This window comes from Caretta caretta, chromosome 5 (assembly GCF_965140235.1).
Source record: "Caretta caretta isolate rCarCar2 chromosome 5, rCarCar1.hap1, whole genome shotgun sequence".
Lineage (NCBI taxonomy): Eukaryota > Metazoa > Chordata > Testudines > Cheloniidae > Caretta > Caretta caretta.
In genome coordinates, this window is record NC_134210.1 from 558,576 (window position 1) to 582,115 (window position 23,540).

Below are 23,540 nucleotides of genomic sequence, written 5' to 3' on the forward strand. Positions count from 1 at the left end.
ATGAGGGTGGTGAAACACTGGAATGCGTTACCTAGGGAGGTGCTGGAATCTCCTTCCTTAGAGGTTTTTAAGGTCAGGCTTGACAAAGCCCTGGCTGGGATGATTTAACTGGGAATTGGTCCTGCTTTGAGCAGGGGGTTGGACTAGATGACCTTCTGGGGTCCCTTCCAACCCTTATATTCTATGATTCTATGAGAGGGCTGGTCACCTCCTCCCCATGCTGTGCTACCCAGTGCAGTAGTCTGGGAGCTGACCTTGTTCGTGAAGACACAGGCAAAAAAAGCATTGAGTACATTAGCTTTTTCCACATCCTCTGTCACTAGGTTGCCTCCCTCATTCAGTAAGGGGCCCACACGTTCCTTGACTTTCTTCTTGTTGCTAACATACCTGAAGAAACCCTTCTTGTTACTTTTAAGATCTCTTGCTAACTGCAACTCCAGGTGTGATCTGGCCTTCCTGATTTCACTCCTGCATGCCTGAACAATATTTTTATACTCATCCCTGGTCATTTGTCCAATCTTCCACTTCTTGCAAGCTTCTTTTTTGTGTTTAAGATTAGCAAGGATTTCACTGTTAAGCCAAGCTGGCTGCCTGCCATATTTACTATTCTTTCTACACATAGGGATGGTTTGCCTCTGTAACGTCAATAAGGATTCTTTAAAATACAGCCAGCTCTCCTGGACTCCTTTCCCCCTCATGTTATTCTCCCAGGGGATCCTGCCCATCAGTTCCTGGAGGGAGTCAAAGTCTGCTTTTCTGAAGTCCAGGGTCCATATTCTGCTGCTTTCCTTTCTTCCTTGTGTCAGGATCCTGAACTCAACCATCTCATGGTCACTGCCTCCCAGGTTCCCATCCACTTTTGCTTCCCCTACTAATTCTTCCCGGTTTGTGAGCAGCAGGTCAAGAAGAGCTCTGGAGCCATTGATCAACGGGTAGTGATCAATGGCTCCATGTCTAGTTGGCAGCCGGTATCAAGTGGAGTGCCCCAAGGGTCGGTCCTGGGGCCGGTTTTGTTCAATATCTTCATAAATGATCTGGAGGATGGTGTGGATTGCACTCTCAGCAAATTTGCGGATGATACTAAACTGGGAGGAGTGGTAGATACGCTGGAGGGGAGGGATAGGATACAGAAGGACCTAGACAAATTGGAGGATTGGGCCAAAAGAAATCTGATGAGGTTCAATAAGGATAAGTGCAGGGTCCTCCACTTAGGACGGAAGAACCCAATGCACAGCTACAGACTAGGGACCGAATGGCTAGGCAGCAGTTCTGCGGAAAAGGACCTAGGGGTGACAGTGGACGAGAAGCTGGATATGAGTCAGCAGTGTGCCCTTGTTGCCAAGAAGGCCAATGGCATTTTGGGATGTATAAGTAGGGGCATAGCGAGCAGATCGAGGGACGTGATCGTTCCCCTCTATTCAACATTGGTGAGGCCTCATCTGGAGTACTGTGTCCAGTTTTGGGCCCCACACTTCAAGAAGGATGTGGATAAATTGGAGAGAGTCCAGCGAAGGGCAACAAAAATGATTAGGGGTCTGGAACACATGAGTTATGAGGAGAGGCTGAGGGAGCTGGGATTGTTTAGCCTGCAGAAGAGAAGAATGAGGGGGGATTTGATAGCTGTTTTCAACTACCTGAAAGGGGGTTCCAAAGAGGATGGCTCTAGACTGTTCTCAATGGTAGCAGATGACAGAACGAGGAGTAATGGTCTCAAGCTGCAGTGGGGGAGGTTTAGATTGGATATTAGGAAAAACTTTTTCACTAAGAGGGTGGTGAAACACTGGAATGCGTTACCTAGGGAGGTGGTAGAATCTCCTTCCTTAGAGGTTTTTAAGGTCAGGCTTGACAAAGCCCTGGCTGGGATGATTTAACTGGGAATTGGTCCTGCTTTGAGCAGGGGGTTGGATTAGATGACCTTCTGGGGTCCCTTCCAACCCTTATATTCTATGATTCTATGATTCTGCCCCTTGTTGGTTCCTCCAGCACTTGCACCAGAAATTGTCCCCTACACTTTCCAAAAACTTCCTGGATTGTCTGTGCACCGCTGTATTGCTCTCCCAGCAGATATCAGGGTGATTGAAGTTGCCCATGAGAACCAGGGCGTGCGATCTAGTAGCTTCTGCGAGTTGCCGGAAGAAAGCCTCGTCCACCTCATCCCCCTGGTCCGGTGGTCTCTAGCAGACTCCCACCACGACATCACCCGTATTGCTCACACTTCTAAACTTAATCCAGAGACTCTCAGGTTTTTCTGCAGTTCATACTGGCGCTCTGAGCAGTCATACTGCTCTTACATACAGTGCAACTCCCCCACCTTTTCTGCCCTGCCTGTCCTCCCTGAACAGCTTATATCCGTCCATGATAGTACTCCAGTCATGGGAGTTATCCCACCAAGTCTCTGTTATTCCAATCACATCATAATTCCTTGACTTTGCCAGGGCTTCCAGTTCTCCCTGCTTGTTTCCCAGGCTTTGTGCATTTGTGTATAGGCACTTGAGATAACCCGCTGATTGCCCCTCTTTCTCAGTATAAGGCAGGAGCCCTCCCCTCTCACACGCTCCTGCTCGTGCTTTAGGAGGTTTTTAAGGCCCAGCTTGACAAAGCCCTGGCTGGGATGATTTAGTTGGGGATTGGTCCTGCTTTGAGCAGGGGGTTGGACTAGGTGACCTCCTGGGGGGAGGGATAGCTCAGTGGTTTGAGCACTGGCCTGCTAAACCCAGGGTTGTGAGTTCAATCTTTGAGGGGGCCATTTAGGGATCTGGGGCAAAAATTGGGGATTGGTCCTGCTTTGAGCAGGGGGTTGGACTAGATGACCTCCTGAGGTCCCTTCCAACTCTGATATTCTATGAATCTATGAGGTCTCTTCCAACCCTGATATTCTAGGATTCTATAGGAGTCTCAGATGATGACCCAGCACATGTTCATTTTAAGAACACTTTCACAGCAGGTTTGAGAAAATGCAAAGAAGGTACCAACGTGAGATTTCTAAAGATAGCTACAGCTCGACCCAAGGTTTAAGAATCTGAAGTGCCTTCCAAACTCAGAGGGACGAGGCGTGGTGCAAGCTTTCAGAAGTCTTAAAAGAGCAACACGCTGATACAGAAACTACAGAATCCAAACCACCAAAAAAGAAAATCAACCTTCTGCTGGAGGCATCTGTCTCAGATGATGAAAATGAACATGTGTCAATCCGCACTGCTTTGCATCATTATCAAGCAGAACCCATCATGAGCATGGACGCATGTCCCCTGGAATAGTGGCTGAAGCATGAAGGGACATATGAATCTTTAGCGCATCAGGCACGTAAATATCTTGCAACTCCAGCTACAACTGTGCCATGCAAGCGCCTATTCTCACTTTCAGGTGACATTGTAAATAAGAAGCGGGCAGCTTTATCTCCTGCAAATTGTAACCAACGCTGTTTGTCTGAGCGATTGGCTGACCAAAAAGTAGGACTAAGTGGACTTGCAGGTTCTAAAGTTTTACATTGTTTTATTTTTGAATACAGTTTTTTTTGTACATAATTCTACATTTGTAAGTTCGACTTTCATGATAAAGAGATTGCCCCACAGTACTAGTATGAGGTGAATTGAAAAATGCAATTTTTGTTTTTACAGTGCAAATATTTGTAAACAAAAATATAAAGTGAGCACTGTATACTTTGTATTCTGTGTTGCAATTGAAATTAATACATTTGAAAATGTAGTAAACATCCAAAAATATTTAAATTAAATGGTATTCTATTGTTGTTTAATCACACGATTAATTTGTTTAATTGCTTGACAGCCCTAATTTTTATACAACGTATGTGCCAATTCAGAAAAACTACAGGGTTTCCATTCCTGCCATTTTATATGCTTCAAAAGCTAAAGCCTTGCACATGCTCTAAAATCCAAACAGTTCCTCTGATTGCTTTGAAAGGTGGTGTACCTCAGGGAGTGTGGGGTAATGTTAGTGATCCAAATCTAGGGTCATTTCACTCAAAGGTAGGGAGGCCATTTGTCCAGTTTAAAGACTGAAAGTTCTAGTTTTGTAGAGCATTGTCCTTGTCTGGTAGGGAGTTAGCACCTGACGCGGATTTGTCTGGTGAAAATGAGTAGAGAGGAGGAGACTGTGGAAAAAGTTTGATGGCCGCGGGGGCGGTGCTTCCGTACAGAGTGACGCAGCAGGGATGGGCCCATGCCCCATGCTGTTCTGCCATTCACTCTATGCAGCTGAAGCAGCTGCCCTTCCCTCTCATTGGCTACTGGAGGCTGCAAACCAAGCAGCCAGCCACTACTTTGGTAGGGCTAACAGCAGGTTAGACTCTGCTGCAGGGGCTACACTGGCTTGTGCAGTAGCCTGTCAGGGATTGGAAAGCCCGTGAAAACGGTAATTACAGTAATTAAAATCTGAGATGATGATGAGGGACAAGAGTTTTTGCAGGATGTACAGAATCAAAAAGATCAGATTTTAGAAAGAGACAGGAAAACAGAGCCTGATGTGGGGGCATGGGAGAGGGAAGATTCAAAGACCAGTGGAACTCCTTGCTAGAGGTTGTTGTGAAGGCCAAGACACTAACAGGTTCAAAAAAGACCTAGATAAGTCCATGGAGGATAGGTCCATCAATGGTGTCCCTAACCTCTGTTTGCCAGAAGCTCGGAAAGGGCGACAGGGGATGGATCACTTGATGATTGCCTGTTCTGTTCATTCCCTCTGGGGCACCTGGCTTTGGCCACTGTCAGAAGACAGGATAATGGGCTAGATGGACCTTTGGTCTGACCCAGTGCAGCCGTTCTTATGACTCACAAGTTAATGGTCTGAGTGACTTATAGGTAAGATGTTTCAACAGTGAAGGAAAATGCAGGAAGGGCTTGAGAGGAAAGGAGTTCCATTTTGGATCATGTTACATTTCAGATCAAGGGAAGACACCTAGGAGGGGCACCAGAGCGGGCGAGGCTGAAGCACAGGGGATGAAAACAGAACGGATGGAGAGAAATCAGAATCAAAAAGGTAACTTTGTGAATCAAAGCCAATGGAAGGGTTTTGGTGGCTGAGGGGGAGGCTGACATGCTGTTCGAACTGAAGATCTCCTAAACTGAGGGCCTGCTATTAAAAACAATTTCAGACTCCAGCAGGAACCCATGTCTGTCTGTCCATCCCCTGGTGTGCACCAAAAAGCTCTGTGAAGAAAATAGTGACAGACAGTGTGCTTAAAGACTCTTCACCCCACACTCCAGAGCCTGCTACACCTGACTCTCCCAGACAGAACACGGGGCTCCATCATCATTGTATCACGGCCTTGTGTTTATCAAAAACACCAGCCATGTTCATGCTGTACAAATGTGTCGAGGAGAAATGTACACAGTTTACAGCTGACTCGTGGCCTCAATATGCAGCCAACAAGGAAACAAAGTCCCTCTCCAGCAGTGCCCTGGGGCTAGTCTGAAAATGGAGGGAGAAGCCCTTCTCAGCAGAACCTCTGTGCCTGGAGTCAGCACTTGTGTGGCCCACTGTCTCCGTAGCTAGGCAGGGCAGTGGTGGAAGCTGCACGTTACAGAACATGGCGGTATGCCAGAATAACCCGTTTACCTTAAATGCATATTACTGAGGCCTTTCAAGAGCAGCTGGACTGTCTGGCTCATGTTATGATCACCTCAATGAGCCCCACATGAAGGTTCCTCATTGCAGAAAAGGCAGTGAGTAGCAACATAACCAAAGGACTGGGGAATTCTAGATTTGCTAACATTGGCTACTTCAGTCTCGCTGAACCATGGGAAATCGGAGTCTTGATAAAATCCTGATACTTGGTGGAAAATTAACAATCAGGGTGACTACACTGCTCTACAGATAGACTGTTCCCTCAAACACCGATTCATGGTCAGTTCTCTGCTGTGGTGGATAAGGCCAAGATCGTCTCGGAGTTGATGTATAGTCACTAAGCTGAAACACAAGACCGTTGAATCCTGATGGGCCAAAAGGACATGAGCTCATTGCTCAAAGTAGGAAAGGAGAGCACCATGCATGCTGCAGCCTGTGTAGGCGTGACGTAGATGTCAGCAATCATGGACAAGGAGATTTGAATCAGCACATTTCTTCTGAAAATCACAAACAGAACTCATGTAGTGCAGCAGCTTCAAGTAACACAGGTTCTCTTCAAAATTAGTGTGTCACCTCCTCATGACAATAAAGGGTCTGCTGCTGAACTTTGCAAACTGTTCCATGCTGTCATGCAACACCATTCTTACTGAAGCATAAAAGTTGATGCAACTATTTACTAGGACTGGTCTGTGGCTGAAGACATGACTTGCAGAAAAAACAAGGCAAGAGTACTGAGTGAGACCATTTTAACCTCAGATCCAGTTCAGAAGCATTTAGACTATATTAACGCTAATGATCTATAACTCTCTTTGGCCACTGATGTTTCAACTAAGGGAGCGAGAATTTTTTTTTCCGTAAGTATTATAGGTTTTTTTGTTTTTGGTTTTTTTAAAAGGGAGTCAGTACTTTCTCTTGGATTTTTACACTGATAGGACACTGCACAAGATATTGCCACAGAAATATTTGAAAAACTCTAGGCCTTTGACCTCAGTCTGAAGAAACAATCAGCACTTGCAGCTGATAATGCCAGTGTAAATTATGGGAAGCAGAACAGCATTTATGTCCAAAGAGGACATTACAGCAGGCAGCTGCTTAGCGCACATTCTTAGTAAGACACAGAGAATCTCCATTAAGAGCTCCTCCCCAAGGGATGTCTCTGTCCAAACCTCGTGCTCCTCTCCACCTGTCGGCTTTCCCCAGCCCATAGTTTAAAACCTGCTCTGTGACCTTTTTAATGTGAAGTGCCAGCAGCAATCTGGTTCCACTTTGGTTTAGGGGGAGCCCATCCTTCCTGTATAGGCTCCTCCTTTCCCAAAAGTTTCTCCAGTTCCTAATAAGCCTAAACCCCTCCTCCCTACACCATCATCTCATCCATGCATTGAGACCCTACAGTTGTCTGACTGGCCCTGTGCATGGAACTGGGAGCATTTCAGAGAATGCACAAGGCGGTGAAGCTGCGTGGCTTACCCTGGAGAAAGAATGAGGCCCCCCGGGGGTCTGGCCCACTGACAAGCTCTAGCACCAATCTGTGACCCACCCCAACCCCCGTGACCCTAGCTCCGCCAGCGCACCACAATGCCCATGCCCTCAACAGCTCTGCCAGTGGATCCCAGTCCTCCCATACCCAGCCTTCCTGCTCTTCAACACAATTTTGCTTTTACATAGTTGCCATTTGCTCTAGGCACTGATGTGAGTTGGGTTATAGAACTGGGGAGGGGGGAAGTAACGGTAACAGAAACATTTGTACACAAGGGAGTGAAGACCTCAGGGAGATGCATTCCCTGCTTGCAGCTGGGAGGCGGGAACACTTTGAATGGGTCAGAGGAATGGCTGAGGAGGGGGGCTGAAACAAGGCTGGTGGGGCCAAGCTGATGTATGTATTTGTGAGGGCAGCAGCAGCTGACTCAGCATGCTAATTGCAGGACATGATATGTACAACTGTCTAAACAGGACTATTAACTGCTAACAACAACCTATCTTTTCCTGTTAAAAATTCAGTGGCAAAAAACTCTGAACGCAGAAGGACGGTTGCTTGGCGGCATGTCGTCCCTGCAGACTACTAAGCTGAGCTACCTCAGACCCCGCTGAAAACCAGGAAATGCAGAGTTTGCCCATGCAGCAGTGCCACAATGCACCCCATTGACAAATAACCCCACAGCTGCTGAAATGTACAAGCTCTTTGCCTCCTTTTACAGCCCATTCATTCTCAGCCACAGAATTCCCTTGAACACTATTAAGGGGCGAAATGTGGGGGCAGGGGAAGGCTTCCTGTGCCACTTCGAGCTGACAGTGGCCAATGGGAATTATTTGGATACCCTCTGTCACGGATGTGTGTGAACCCATGATTCACAGGTCTGGTGCTCTCTCTGAGGTTCTGTAATTGTCCCAGAGAGGACCCCTTTAGAATGTGAACCCCCTGAGAGTCCCACTCTCTTGCTGGGGTAAGCCCCTTGGCTTCACCATTGTTTTTGGCCATAAAATCCAGTAATGTTGTCACTTATGCCACATGGGATACATGAAGATAGGGGACTGAACCTGCCCAAAGCTGCAGAGCCAGTCACGGAGCCAGGACTAGAACTCAGGGGTTGCAAACGCTAAACCTCAAGCTACAGGTCACAGCACTGACAGGAGTCTGAGGGGCGTCACGCCCCAGAAAGACTTTGGATTATTTGGGGTGGTATCTGGGAGCATAACGAGGAACAGGTGGAGTTAAGGGGAAATTCAGCTGGAGCAGCAGCAGCAAGGTGTCAGGCTGAGGATTGGTCTTCCGGCCGGGAAGGGAGCCCTGCTGCTGGGGATAAGTACCCCTGGCAAAGTGATGGCTCTGGCTGGGGACAAAGACCAGATGGGACTTTTCCATCTCTACCCACTATGCCTCTGGGGGTCCTGTCACTTACGCTGCCCCATCTGTGCCTCAGGCACACGCTCCCGGATGATCCGACAGGCGTCGTACACCATGGTGGAGGGCTCAAACTGCATGGTCTTCACCACATTGCCAATGCTGATCTTCAGCGATAGGGCAACCATGGTGGCGGCTGGACGGTCCCTGCTCCTGTTTCACCTGCCAAAAGAAAGTCACAGCCAAATCAGTTCCCATTACTGCTACCCAGACCAATGCCAGCCCTCACAATGGTTCTAGGGACTGCCCCCCTGCTTCCCAGCACTGCCTCCCCCCGGGAACCAGCTACAGGAGGTTATAATCCTACAGGCTCATGGAGAAGAGCTCTTTCACAGTGCACAGACCCCTGCAGCGCCAGGGTGCAGTAAACAAAGGATCACCTACTTTTCCCTTCCCCCTCCTGGGGTGACCCTTTGATTCCTGTCCTCTGCGGAATGGCTCCCCAATTACAGGCAATGGTTGTGCCCTTCATTTAAGAGCCCGTGGAAAGGGGTTGCTTTTTCCCTCCAGGGGCAGAGGGTCCTGTGAGCTGCTCACACCCAAAGAGATTCTCTCTCGGACCCAGCTGGCAGCCTGGGTAAGGGATCCAGCCCTTCTCCAATTCATGCCAGGGCCCAGAGAGCCCTGCCCCTGTACACCTTGGTGGGGTGGGGGCAGCAGGGCTGCAGCTCATCATGCTCAGAAGGTCCTTCACAACCATAAGGACTGAATGGTTTTAGCAGAAGCCCCGAATCTGCAGCAGTACCAAGGGGCAGCTTTGCCAAAGCTATTGGGAGCCATCTATCCTGGTCAGGATCATCACCTCCACTGTACAGACGGAAGCACAGAGTCCAAGGAAAGGGAAGAAACTTGCCCGCAAGGTCACCAAGTGAGCCATGGACAATGACTGTTACTTCTGTGCGGGGAAGGAGAATGACACTAGTGTTTACTTGGTAGTGACACTGTCATCCTGAAGGAAGCGATTGCACAGGGAGTACAGGCCGATAGGATGGGGAGGGTGAGAGGGAACGAATTATAAATAAAAGCTGCCATGACACAGAAACCACAAGAGGAAAACCGAGCTCAAACCATGAGCCAGTAGGGCCCTGCCTTCCTTCTCAGGGGTTTCTCAAAGGTCTCCCCATGACACCCATCTGTGCTAAGGAGTCACCAACAAGAGGTGTTGTGGCCTCACCCATTCCCTGGAGCACGTGCAGCATGCAGCCACATCTCCCAGAAAGGGGGGACCCGGAGAGAGAGAAAACCCTGTCTGCTCAGAGATGGGATGGGAGGGAAGGGAGTGATAAGAGAGCTGGTGAACAGGGCGCCCTACCTACCCTCTCTGCTAACATGGGAACAAGGGGTCAGTCACCAAAACTAAACAAAGAGGTGAATTTAAAACTGAGCAAGGAAAATTATTTTTATACAGTGCATAGTTTACCTGTGGAACTCTCTGCCACAAGAGCTCATTGAGCCAAGAGAACGAGAACAGCCAGTTACATTCAGTAGGATCAAAATAATGAGCTGCAACTCCTCCTAACTCAAGGCATGAGGCACCCCTAATGGCTGGGTTAGAGGGACACTTCCTCACATGCTGTATTATTCCACAGTTGTTCCAATTCAGCCCTGGGGGGAAGGGATGGGATACAGGGACCTTCCCCTCTAAGGCACTGGTCTGACCCCTCTCAGAGCAGCCAGCAGCTTGGCATGAGAGTTAGAGGCAGCACCCAGCAGTGGGGAAAGCCAAGGAGTTGAGGAATTCACGGTTCCAAGTCTCCGAGCCAGAGGAGAGCTACTAATGGCAACATGAGAGTTAGAAAAGGGGGAACATCTTGGGTGTGAAAAGGAAGCACAGATACCTCAGGTCTCCTCACGGCCCCTCCACCAGAGAACCCCCCCCCCCCCCCCCCACACACACACACTCCGTTCCCCTAACACACACATCCAGATCCTGGGAACTACCCCCAACCCCCCCCTCCCCAAATCCTGGGGAGACGCCCAGTGCTCCTGCCTCTGCCGCAGGACATCGCACAGGGTTCAGCTACATTGTGTGTGTTGACATGGATGCTGCCTCCTCCCCGCCCTGTTCATCGTGACCGTGTTAACTTCCTCACAGGCCAGGCACTTCCCCAGAGGCAGCAGCTGCCTGGAGCCAGACTCCCTCCTGGGGCTCAGCCCAGGCCATGGGGCTCACCCAGCTAACTCCGCTCCGTTAGAAGGGTCTGTGTTTCTCCCTGCTAGGGTGGGGAATCAGACCCAGGCGCTGTATCCGGGGCGGGGCGGGGGGGAGGGGGGAGCAGGCAGCCAGGGGCAGCGGTATGGTGGGCAGGGCGGGAGGAGACACAGGGGCTGTGAGAGCGAGGAGGGAGCAGCAAGGGAGCAGGCGGGTCAGAGAGCGTGTGAGGGGCTGAAGGGAGGGCGATTTGGGCCTGGCTTGGGGCAGGAAGGGCAGCCCAGCCAGGCCCCATCTCCAGTAGATGCAGACCCAGTGACTATATCGTTCATGGGGGGCAGACGAGACGGGAATGAAGCACCCTGGGGATTCCATAGGCTGTCCCAGAAGCTATGGGGCCATACAGAGGGTACTCAACCTGCAGGAGCCATCAGGGCAGAAAGGTAACTCCCTCAAGAGCCTCCCCCGCTGGTGGTGAAAAAGCCCTGTGGCTAAACTGTCCTCTCCTGCCAGAGACCCCACCAGGGTGACCATCATTAGAGGCTGCTGGGAGATGCAACACTGGGTGCAAGCCTCTACCCATCATGGGAAGAGGGGTGTCCACCAGTGTCACTGAGCCAGGCTCTGTCCTAGACTTGAGGCCTCTAGACCCTGCCAGGGCTGCTTCACCCCCACTTCCTTAGTGGGGAGCTTGAGCACAAATTGTGAGCTCAGCCCCAGAGACCCCTCCCAGCCGCCACACAGGGTGTCAAGTTCACCAGGCCCAAACCAGCCAGAAAGAAGTAGGGAAGACAGAGCTGCCACCCAGGGCAGCAGCTGGCAGGACTACAGCACCCTCTTACTCCCAAGCTGCTGGGGGAGTTAAGCTCCTCCGCAGGGCAGAGCCCCCAGGCCTCAGCAGCACCCCTCACCTCTGGAGAGTAGGAGTCAGGGAGGTTTTTCAAGGCATGCATCTGGTGATAGTAAGACTTGCTGACACCACTCCCGCGACACACCTGTGTACCTGCCACCCTCAGTAACCCGCAGACCTAGGAATCCGCATCCCACCCTGCTCACCTCTCCTTAGCCGCAGTCAGGCTCGCCCGCCCTAGCTGCAAGGAGCTCGCTGAATCAGTGTGGAGGAAGCTGCAGGCCCCCGTGGTTTGCGAGCAGCCTGCACAGGCACTGAGCAGTGTCAACAGCCTGCAAACAAACCCTACCCCCCTCCACTCTGATATGAAGCTGCTGATTTCCTGCCACAAGCAGATGTTGAATTCTGGGTAAGTTCCAGCTCTTCTGAGCGCGACATACTCCCTGCAAGCAACCGTCTGCATTAGCAGGTGAGAGGAGCTGCGGCTCAAACCTCCCACACTGGGGGTTTATTGAGGGCCAGACAGTGGGGATGAGGTGAAACATGGTACCCTGCCCACAAACAGCACCCTGCAGCCACCCAGGGCACATTTGCTCACAGGGAGGTGGGTCTCCCTCCTGCAGACATGAACACCTGGTTCCGCCTGACGGCTGATGGTTTAACACGCAACAGTGAAAGGTATTCTTGGGTATTAAATGACTGCCCATCATAGTACCTGAGCACTGGCCCCTGCAGACACAGCCAGGATTCCTGCCCCAAAGAGCTCACGGCACAAAGGAGGGGATGGGGCAGAGCGTAGTGACGGCCTGGGCCTGGCAGATCGACGGCTCTGCAAAGGCTTTGCGCAGGAACTCCACTCTGCCCAGCCGAGTACATACTGAGGAAAAGCCAAGTGGTCACTCTGCTGCTACAGTGCAGGTGTCAAAGGCGCAGCATGCCAGGGCCATCGTGGGAACCATAACAGCGGCATTTCCTGACTTCTGCGCAGCTCGGGTCTCAGCTTCCTTCACCAAATGGGAGACGTGGGGGGATGGGGGGACTCAGTGCCCATGCTCAGACACACCGGTATGATCACTGTGCGTGCTGCACCCATCCAGCCTGAGCTGATCTCCACAGCAAGGGGCGCTCAGTCCCCAAGGCAGCGAGGGCAGCATCCGGGAGAAGTCTGCGGGCAGGGACTGTGTCCCTGTGTACGTACAGCATCTAGCACAATGGGACACTGGGCACGACAGCAACTGTAGTAAACAGGACTGAGAACAGATCTCCGAGCCACACCGACAGCACCTTGTACTCACAACAGCTCGACAGCACCCCCTCTCGCCCCAAGGGGCACTCTGCCCTATGCAGGGCTCACTCTCTCCACCTCTGGTGTGGGATGCAACAGACGCAGCCAGAAAACCTCTCTCATGGGGGCACCGGGGGAGGGGATGGATAAACCAGTTCTGCAGAGTTTGGGATTTCGTGAAAGTTTGTTTCTAGCTTTCCAGCGCGACTTTGCAGGGGTTAGGGCTGTGAGGCCACAGGCGGGCAGCCCTGCATCTCGGCGCTCCCTAAGCGGCTGAGAGGGTTTGGTTTCTCAGCTTCTGCCACACCGAGTTCCAGGGCTACCAGGGAGCTCTCAGCAGTGCTGGAGTCATTCGGGGGGGACCAGCCAAAAGGCGGCGGGGCTGAGTAGCAGAGCTGCCATCGGGAGGCAGAGGGGCAGAACCTTTCTTCTCCCTGCAGCAAGAGTATGACAAGGGAGCTTTAAATGCTCCAGGCCCCAGCTAGCCAGAGGCGGACTTGGATAGTGGAGCCCTCTGAGGAATGGCAAGGTGGTGCTCGATAGGATCCTCATGCCTTGTCTGCAGGAACAGCCTAAGAGAACACAGTCCCCAGCATGCAACGCTTCCTTGGAGTCCCAGATGCAGGACACGTTGCACACTGGGACTTGTAGTCTCCATGGAAGTGGTCCCCAAACATTTGAGGGTCACACCCCTCCTTACCCCTGTCTGCCACCCCCGGGAGCCAGGGCCAGGGCTATGGGCTCAGGGGGTGGGGGGAAGAGGGACACAGACAGAGGTAAGGGGGCCACAGCTGGGGCTGCAGCTGGAGGGAGTCTGGGGCTGTGAGCAGAGCTGCACTGAGGCTGGGGACGGGGCCAGGCTGGGAGCTGGAGATGCAGCTGGGGGAAGGGAGGGGCTGGGTGGCACTCCCTCTCTACCCCCCCATGGGGGCTGGCCTGGGCCCCGCCACACACTCCTCCACACACCCCTAGAGGGGTGCGTCCCACAGTTTGGGGACCTCTGCTCCATGGTTGTGCAGCTATTACAGTCAAGGGCAGCTGCCAGAAGCTCCCTTGCACACAAATTACGTGTAGTTCTGGGCTCCGGGAGAGTTGGCCGTACTGGGCAGAGTCAACCAGGGGCTGCATGGGGGAAATGCTGCATTTCTGGTGTCCTGGGCACATGGGGCCCATAACATACCCACCCTCTGCCCACAACCAGGAAACTCAGGAGCATGAAAAACTCTAGAAACTCCCTGACAATAGATTTCTACATCCCACATACTTCAGCACACAACTTCCAGTCCCTACCACATCATCCACTGCTCCCTCTGAGAGCCACCCAGCCACAGTCCTATTGCAATTCCCAGCCAGCCTGCCCTGCCGCCCACTGAGTTGCACAGCCTCCTGTAATCCCCCAGCCCTGCTGTAAGCCCGACCCCCAGCCTTCCCTCCCTCTGCCCCGAGCTGCACGGCCCCTCTGTAATCCCACAGCCACGATGTAAGCCCCTAACCCCCAGCCTTCCCTCTCTCTCTGCCCTGAGCTACACAGCCCCCCTGTAATCCCACAGCCCTGCTGTAAGCCCGACGCCTAGCCTTCCCTCTCTCTCTGCCCCGAGCTGCAGAGCCCCCCTGTAATCCCACAGCCCTGCTGTAAACCCGACCACCAGCCTTCCCTCCCTCTGCCCTGAGCTGCACAACCCCCTGTAACCAAATCTCTCTATTCCTCAGCAGAAGGAGAGCACCTTTCTAGCCACACTCCAAAGAGCACTACAGGCCCTTTGGTGCAAACACTGCTCTGGCCCCCGGACAGCAGTGCTATCAGTCTCAGGCAGGTTTGGGTTATTTATTCGCAAACCCCTTCCCAAGCGGCACCTTGCTCAGGGGGAGCGGTCCGTTGTGCACGCAAGCTGAGCGGAGCAGACTCCAGACAGGTCTACGCTGCAGTCGGAGATGTGACTGCACCACGTGTAGACAGACCTGAGCTAAAGCAGTGAAGCCGCAGCAGTCCAGGTACACTGTGGGCCAGCTGCCCAAGTACGTACCCAGGGCCCTGGGTGGCCTTGTACAGCCTGCACCTGAGCCCGTGCTGCCACAGCAAGGCGGGCACAGCCCAGAGAACAGTGGGACTCTCTACACATGGGAGTAATGGATATTGCTGCCTCTCATCCCACCTGCTGGAGTACTACTGGGTGGGGCACAGACAAAACCACACAGCAAGTGACACAGGACAGGAAGTAAAGGAGAACCCTGTACCCAAATCAGACTTCCATGGGATTTGGGGAGACAAAATGGAATCACACCAGCTGGGATCAGACCAGGACGTTCGGGGTAGTGATTCCTATTCCCAGGGCAAGACCACGAGATCTGGACCGGGACTTCAGCCAGCTCCTCCAGCAGAAGCCTATCTGGTGCTGTACCAACTACACCCACACCACTCCTTGCGACACCTGATCTGAGCTGCTGGTCTCCCTTCTAGATACTGGCATGCGCTCACCTGCTTAGCTTAAATGGCAGGGCACTAACCCTAGTGACACTCCGACACCCCTGCAGAGAGCAGCGGCTTCCTCCCACTCCTCACACAGGTATCCCTAGCTAACCCAGTTCCCAGGAGAGCAGCCAGAGCCTTTTGGGCCGCGATGCACAGGGGGAACGTGCTCCGCATTACTGCTCACACTTATAGTCAAAGATCAGCTCAAACCATTGTAAGCCATGTCTCATCAAAGAGCGATGAGGAAAAGTCATGCCTGACCCTGGGGGAAGGAGGACAGCCCTGCACTATGGAGGTTCCTGCCACCAGGTCAGGGATGGGCACTGCTGACAAAAGGAGCCAGGGAATCAAACCCCAAACGCAGTATAGCCCTATCTCCACAGGTCATATCTGCCCTAACAGATACCTGAGGGTCCATGGGTAAGCTTTGGTAATGCTGCCCAGTCCATCAGTCTCAGAGGTGAATGCTCTACATTTGGTCAGTGAGCCCCACCCTCTGGAGAACCAGGTCTCCTCCCAGACTCAATCTCAGACTTGTAAGGGACCCCACCATGTCCAAGGAGCACTGGTGCTTCTAACAGGCTGCCTCTGAGAAAGAAGCACAAAGCAAGTTGCCGAGCACCATTTGCTGACTGGCAAGGAGCAGCCAGAGGCAGAACGTGCCCCAGTCTGGAGCAACAGGAGTCTCAGAGCTTGAAAGAGAAAATAAAAAGAGCAATGTCACTTCCAATTTATACCATGTCCAACGTGCTGCAGTGAGCCTGAATCCTGCAAAAACAGCACAAAGCTAGCGCCCAGCACCTCTGCTGGGACCGGATGGAACACAGGGCCCCTCTTTCCTCCCTCCCCAGTTAGTTACTAGGTGTAAGCCCTGGCCCTGCTTTCTTCCACAGAGGCACCTGCACGAGTCACTCCTGCTGTGACCTCCACAAGAAGTCAGCCAGCCAGCCAACACCCCATTAAAATCATCAGTTTAACCACCGTACTATGTATTCTGTATGCTAGGAAAGCATCCAGACGTGCCCATGGTGCTGGGCGCTACACAGACTCACAGTGAGAGACTGTCCCTGCCCCCACAGAGCTCACAAGCCACTGAAGAGACCAGACAGAGGAAACAGTGGCACAGCCAAGGGCTGGTCTCTGCCCCAGGCCCCACAGTAGGAAAGCTGGAAGGAGAGCCCAAGTCTCCTCACTTCCAGGACAGTGCCCTTCCCCCTGGACCATGCTGCCTTTTAAGAACCATCACCATCCCCAGTGCTCACTATGCTCGTGTAGGACTCCACCCCCTTTACTCTCATCCTTGCCGTTTGTCACACCCATTTGTATTGTCTTTCTGTTTAGACAGGTTTCAGAGTAACAGCCGTGTTAGTCTGTATTCGCAAAAAGAAAAGGAGGACTTGTGGCACCTTAGAGACTAATCAATTTATTAAATTTACTAAATTGGTTAGTTTCCAAGGTGCCACAAGTCCTCCTTTTCTTTCTGTTTAGACAGAGCTCCCTGGATGCACAGTACCTGGAACGACTGGGCCTGATCCTGATCAAGGCCTCTGGCTGCTGCTAGATACAAACCCTGCCAGTGAGCAGAGCTGCCGCTCCGCATTTCACCGTCTCCGTAGCCCTTGCTCACGTCACCCAGAAAGCCAGAGAGAACAGGAGTGAGTCCAATGGCCTGCAGGCCTTAGAGACGTGGCCCTCTGTGTTCCTGCTCAAGCCTCCTCCTGATCCTCCCTGACAGGCATGTGTGAACCCTCAGCTGGTGGTTCAGTGTCAGATGCTCTTGCACCCCAATCCCACAGGCCAGGTATTGCCTCTGTTGAAGAAGTGCTGCCCGGGACCCAAGGTCTCTGGGGCTGCAGCAAGGTGCCTCTCCCTCTGTCCCCACCCACTCTCCTGTCTTGCCTAAAACCAATGAAGCTACATGCAAAATACTGCTGTTAATGTCGCACTAACAGTGAAGCTGGGAATGGCAAAAATGAAGGTTGCCACAGCAATGATCAGCTCCCAGGCACTGGGCCTGGAGCTTCTGACATCCCTGGTCAGAGCTGTGCTGGGAGATGTTACACCAGTCTGGCTACCCCAAGCAGCGGCATCTGGTCTAACCACCACCCCACAGAAAGGTCCCTCCTCTCCTAACAGGGCCATGGCATGGATAGGAGCTCAGAGAAAACCTAACAGGAAGAGATTAAAAACCCATCCCAGACACCCTGGCCCCCAGCTTGTCACAGCAACACCCAGCCCCACAGCAAGGAGCCCCGTATCAGTAACCCATGCTATAATATATGGGGTGGAAGACACCCTGGCTTACCTCTGTGCCATGGAGGATGGGCTGCGTGCTTCGAGGCCCAGTCACTGCCCCAGGCCAGGCCCTCGAAGTCCCAGATGTTCATTTCGCTCCTGGGAGCGGAATCCTGGCCAGACAGCGGAACTCTCAGCCAGGACCAAGGCCTGCAAGCCCCAGGGCAACAGCAACGAAACACCCCTGCCCAGAGCGAGCCCCAGAGGGGAGGAGTAGAATCTGGGCCAAACAGCAGCTGGCACTGACTGGGCAGTAAAGTCAGGAACAGCCCGAGCAGAGAGGAGGAAGGTGAGGGGGGCCAGGCAGAGAGGGGGCTAAGGCTGGGGAGGGTTAGGATTAGGGTCTGGAGCAGCAGATCACACTCCCCCATATGATCATGGTCAGAGGATTCCCTTCCGCTTTGGTTTCCAGGGGACCCCATAGCTGAGACACACACCCAGGGGTGGGGCTCTGAGCAGCTCTCTCCTCTCCTGCCCTCCCACATGGAGCCATTCCAGCTGCATTCCTGAGCACTGCAGCAATGTTTCTGGGACAGCCTTGCTTGGAGGCCCAGGGCTCCCCATGGCTCTGCATTGGCTCACAGCAGGTCTGACGAGGCAGGAACCCTAGTCCAGAGGAATGTCAGCTGGGAGGGGGAGAGAAATACACAGGGAGTGTGCGCACGCATCCCTTCCCAAACCACAAACTCCGCCAGCCCTCCACACACCCTGCTGCAGCATCTCCCCCACCACAGCACTCCCCCATACCCATCCCCACACCCACACACACACACACCCTGCAGCACTCCTCCCAAACCCCTCCCCACACCACCCTCACCCGGCAGCTTCTCCCCCCACCACAGCACTCTCTCATACCCCTCCCCACAACCAGGGCCAGCTCCAGGCACCAGTGAACCAAGCAGGTGCCTGGGGCAGCCATTATAAAGGGGTGGCAGGACGGCGGGCTCTGGAGCAGCAATCCATCCTCGGAGGCGGTGGCAGGAATTCGGCAGCTGCTCCATCACAGTGCGTTTCACGCTCGGCGGCAATTCGGCAGTGGGGACACGACTCTTCTTTGGTCGCATCATCACTCCGCCTCCCCATTCAGTGGCAAGGTTTGTTTTTTTTTGGCCGCTTGGGGCAGCAAAAACACTGGAGCCAGCCCTGCCCACAACCACACATACCTTGTAGCATCTCCCCCAAACCCCTCCCCACAACCACACAACCTGCTGCAGGATCTCCCCCCGCTGCAGCACTCACCCGTACCCCTCCCCACACCCCATAGCACCCCCACAGTGCAGCACTCATACATACCTCCCCACACCCCACAGCACTCCTCCCAAACCCCTTCCCACATCCCATAGCACACACCCTGCATCATCTCCCCCCACCGCTGCATTCCTCCCAAACCCCTCGCCACACCCCATAGCACCCCCACAACCACACACACCCTGCATCATCTCCCCCCACCGCAGCACTCCCTCATACCCCCTCCCAAATCACACTCCCCGCCCCTCCACACACCCCAGCACTCCCCCATATAGCCTCCCAAATCACTCCCCTGCCCCTATATATATATATATACATATATACACACACACACACACCCTGCAGCATTCCCCCCTCATACCCCTCCCTGAATCATAGAAGATTAGGGTTGGAAGGGACCTCAGGAGGTCATCTAGTCCAACCCCCTGCTCAAAGCAGGGCCGATCCCCAACTAAATCATCCCAGCCAGGGCTTTGTCAAGCCTGACCTTAAAAACTTCGAAGGAAGGAGATTCCACTCCCTCCCTAGGTAACCCATTCCAGTGCTTCACCACCCTCCTAGAGAAATAATGTTTCCTAATATCCAACCTAGACCTCCCCCACTGCAACTTGAGACCATTACTCCTTGTTCTGTCATCTGCCTCCACTGAGAACAGCCGAGCTCCATCCTCTTTTGAACCCCCCTTCAGGTAGCTGAAGGCTGCTATCAAATCCCCCCTCCCTCTTCTCTTCTGCAGACTAAATAATCCCAGTTCCCTCAGCCGCCCCTCATAAATCATGTGCCCCAGCCCTCTCATAATTTTTGTTGCCCTCCGCTGGACTCTCTCCAATTTGTCCACATCCCTTCTATAGTGGGGGGACCAAAACTGGATGCACTACTCCATGTGTGGCCTCACCAATGCCGAATCACACTTCCCTGGCCCTCCACACACCCCCACACAGCACCCACCCAGGCTCCATACTCAAATCACACAACCCTGCCCCAGACTGAGACTTTAAGACCAAAAGAGATCATCATGATCATGTAATTTGACCTCTTGCACATTACAGGTCACAGACACTCACCCACCCAACTCCTGCATAGGCCCAGAACCTCTGGCTCAGTTACTGAAGTGCTCAAAATTTGATTTAAAGGCTTCAAGTTCAGGAGAGTCCACCATTTAATGTAGTGAAATCCAGCAAGTGTCCTGTGCCCTATGCTGCAGAGGAAGGCGAAACCCCCCCAGGGACTCTGACAATGTGATCTGGGGCTAAATTCTTTCCTGACACCAAATGTGGAGATTTGTTAAACTCTGAGCATGTGGGCAAGGCATAGAATCATAGAATATCAGGGTTGGAAGGGACCCCAGAAGGTCATCTAGTCCAACCCCCTGCTCGAAGCAGGACCAAATCCCAGTTAAATCATCCCAGCCAGGGCTTTGTCAAGCCTGACCTTAAAAACCTCTAAGGAAGGAGATTCTACCACCTCCCTAGGTAACGCATTCCAGTGTTTCACCACCCTCTTAGTGAAAAAGTTTTTCCTAATATCCAATCTAAACCTCCCCCACTGCAACTTGAGACCATTACTCCTCGTTCTGTCATCTGCTACCATTGAGAACAGTCTAGAGCCATCCTCTTTGGAACCCCCTTTCAGGTAGTTGAAAGCAGCTATTAAATCCCCCCTCATTCTTCTCTTCTGCAGGCTAAACAATCCCAGCTCCCTCAGCCTCTCCTCATAAGTCATGTGTTCTAGACCCCTAATCATTTTTGTTGCCCTTCGCTGGACTCTCTCCAAATTATCCACATTCTTCTTGTAGTGTGGGGCCCAAAACTGGACACAGTACTCCAGATGAGGCCTCACCAATGTCGAATAGAGGGGAACGATCACGTCCCTCGATCTGCTCGCTATGCCCCTACTTATACATCCCAAAATGCCATTGGCCTTCTTGGCAACAAGGGCACACTGCTGACTCATATCCAGCTTCTCGTCCACTGTCACCCCAGGTCCTTTTCCGCAGAACTGCTGCCTAGCCATTCGGTCCCTAGTCTGTAGCGGTGCATTGGGTTCTTCCGTCCTAAGTGCAGGACCCTGCACTTATCCTTATAGAACCTCATCAGATTTCTTTTGGCCCAATCCTCCAATTTGTCTAGGTCCTTCTGTATCCTATCTACCACTCCTCCCAGTTTAGTATCATCCGCAAATTTGCTGAGAGTGCAATCCACACCATCCTCCAGATCATTTATGAAGATATAGAACAAAACCGGCCACAGGACCGACCCTTGGGGCACTCCACTTGATACCGGCTGCCAACTAGACATGGAGCCATTGATCACTACCCGTTGAGCCCGACAATCTAGCCAGCTTTCTACCCACCTTATAGTGCATTCATCCAGCCCATACTTCCTTAACTTGCTGACAAGAATACTGTGGGAGACCGTGTCAAAAGCTTTGCTAAAGTCAAGAAACAATACATCCACTGCTTTCCCTTCATCCACAGAACCAGTAATCTCATCGTAAAAGGCGATTAGATTAGTCAGGCATGACCTTCCCTTGGTGAATCCATGCTGGCTGTTCCTGATCACCTTCCTCTCATGCAAGTGCTTCAGGATTGATTCTTTGAGGACCTGCTCCATGATTTTTCCAGGGACTGAGGTGAGGCTGACTGGCCTGTAGTTCCCAGGATCCTCCTTCTTCCCTTTTTTAAAGATTGGCACTACATTAGCCTTTTTCCAGTCATCCGGGACTTCCCCGGTTCGCCAAGAGTTTTCAAAGATAATGGCCAATGGCTCTGCAATCACAGCCGCCAATTCCTTCAGCACTCTCGGATGCAACTCGTCCGGCCCCAGGGACTTGTGCAAATCCAGCTTTTCTAAATAGTCCCTAACCACCTCTATCTCCACAGAGGGCCCACCAGCCAGACACCTGGGGAAGAATTCTCTGGAGTAACTCAGAGCCCTCCCCATCTAGTGTCCCATCTCTGGCTGTTGGAGATATTTGCTAACAGCAGTTGCAGCTGGGCCATATTCCATGTAGGCAATCTCATCATACCGTTCCCTCCATAAACCTAGCTTGATAAGTCTTAAAACAAGTTAGGTCTTTTGCCCAAACTACTTGCCTTGGGAGGCTGTCCCAGAACAGCACTCCCATGAGGGTTAGAAACCTTTATCTAATTTCATGCCTAAACTTATTGATGGCCAGTTTATACCAATTTGTTCTTGTGTTAACACTGGCACTTAACTCATCTCCCCCACTGTTTATCCTCCTGATGTAATTATAGAGAACAATTGTATTTCCCATAGCCTTCGTTTGGTTAGGCTAATCAAGCCAAGATCCTTAAGTCTCCTCTCGTAAGGTAGGTTCTCCATTCCTTGGATCATCCTAGTACCCCTTCTCTGCACTTGTTCCAGTTTGAATTCAAATTTCTTAAACATGGGAGACCAGAACTGCACACAGTATTCCAGGGGAGGTCTCCCCAGTGCCTTGTATAACGGTACCGACACCTCCTTATCGCTACTGGAAATACCTTGACTGATGCATTAGCCTTTTTCATAGTCACATCACACTGGCAGCTTATAGTCACCCTATGATCAATCAATACACCCAAATCTTTCTCCTCTGTCGCTATCAACTGATAGCTCCCCAGCATATAGCCAAAAAATTTTGTTAGTCCCTATGTGCATGACCTTGCACTTTACACTATTAAATTCATTCCATTTCTATTACTCCACTTTTCAGTCATCCAAATCTTCTTGTATGGTATTCCAGTTCTCCTCATTATTGGCAATACCTCCCAACTTTGTGTCATCCGCAAATTCTATTAGCACACTCCCACTTTTGTGCCAAGGTCATTAAGGAAAATGTTAGATAAGATTTTTCCTAAGGCCAATCCTTGACTAACTTCACTAGTAACCTCCCTCCAACATGACACATTGTAGTCTCCCCTTTAACCACCTTTTGATTCTCGAATTTATCTCTATCTTCTCCAATTTAACTAATCAACATGGGAAATTATTAGATCTACTGCATTTCCTTTGTTTAGAAAATTGGTTACACAGGTTTGCCAGATCTGGCAATCTGCCTTTTGTAAACCCACATTGTATTTTATCCCTATTATTCACGTCAATGTTCTTAACAGTTCTCTCTTTCAAAATTTGTTCCAAGACCTTGGATACAACTGAGGTCAAATTAACAGGCCTGTACTTTACTCAATTAGTTTTCCCCCCTCCTTTCTGAAATACAAGTACTATATTTACAATTCTTCAGTCATAAGGTATGAGCCCCAAGTTTACGGATTCATTCAAAATCCTTGCTATTGGGCTTGCAGTTTCATGTGCCAGTTCCCTTTAATATTCTTGAATGGAGATTATCGATCCCTCTGATTTGGACCCAATTAAGCTGTTTGAGTTTGGCTTCCACCTTGGATGTGATCATTTCTACTTCCATATCCTTGTTCCCATTACCCATCCTGCTACTGCCCCCAAGCTCCTCAATACCCTTAATGAGAACTGAGATGAAATATTCATTTATGTGTGGGCCATTAGATTATCTCTAATTTCCACTCCATGCGCTGTGTTTAGTAGTCCCACTTCTTTCCTTGTTTTCACAGAAGTGTGACCGGAAGGGACCTCAAGGTCACCTAGTCCAGTCCCCTGCACTTAAGGCAGGACTACGTAATAACTAGATCATTCCTGACAGGTGTTTGTCTAACCCAATAGTTCTCAAACTTATATTGGTGACCCTTTCACATAGCAAGCCTCCGAGTGCAACCCCCCTTATAAATATATT

General features: G+C 51.6%; 1 protein-coding gene across 3 annotated transcripts in view; it reads right to left on the minus strand.

The window, feature by feature from the left end:
* The window catches only part of TLN1 (talin 1), a 139,418-nt gene that overhangs the window by 83,085 nt on the left and 32,793 nt on the right, over positions 1–23,540 (minus strand). Inside the window, exons 1-2 of one of the 3 annotated variants that reach the window (XM_048834678.2) lie at positions 17,539–18,193; positions 8,475–8,638 (exon numbers count right to left, since the gene is read on the minus strand). In XM_048834678.2, coding sequence (XP_048690635.1) covers positions 8,475–8,604 — 130 coding nt within the window. In that variant the 5' untranslated portion in view covers positions 8,605–8,638; positions 17,539–18,193. Of the gene's footprint in view, positions 1–8,474; positions 8,639–11,684; positions 11,800–17,538; positions 18,194–23,540 lie in introns of those variants that run through there. The other 2 variants (XM_048834677.2, XM_048834676.2) reach the window with 2 other exon arrangements.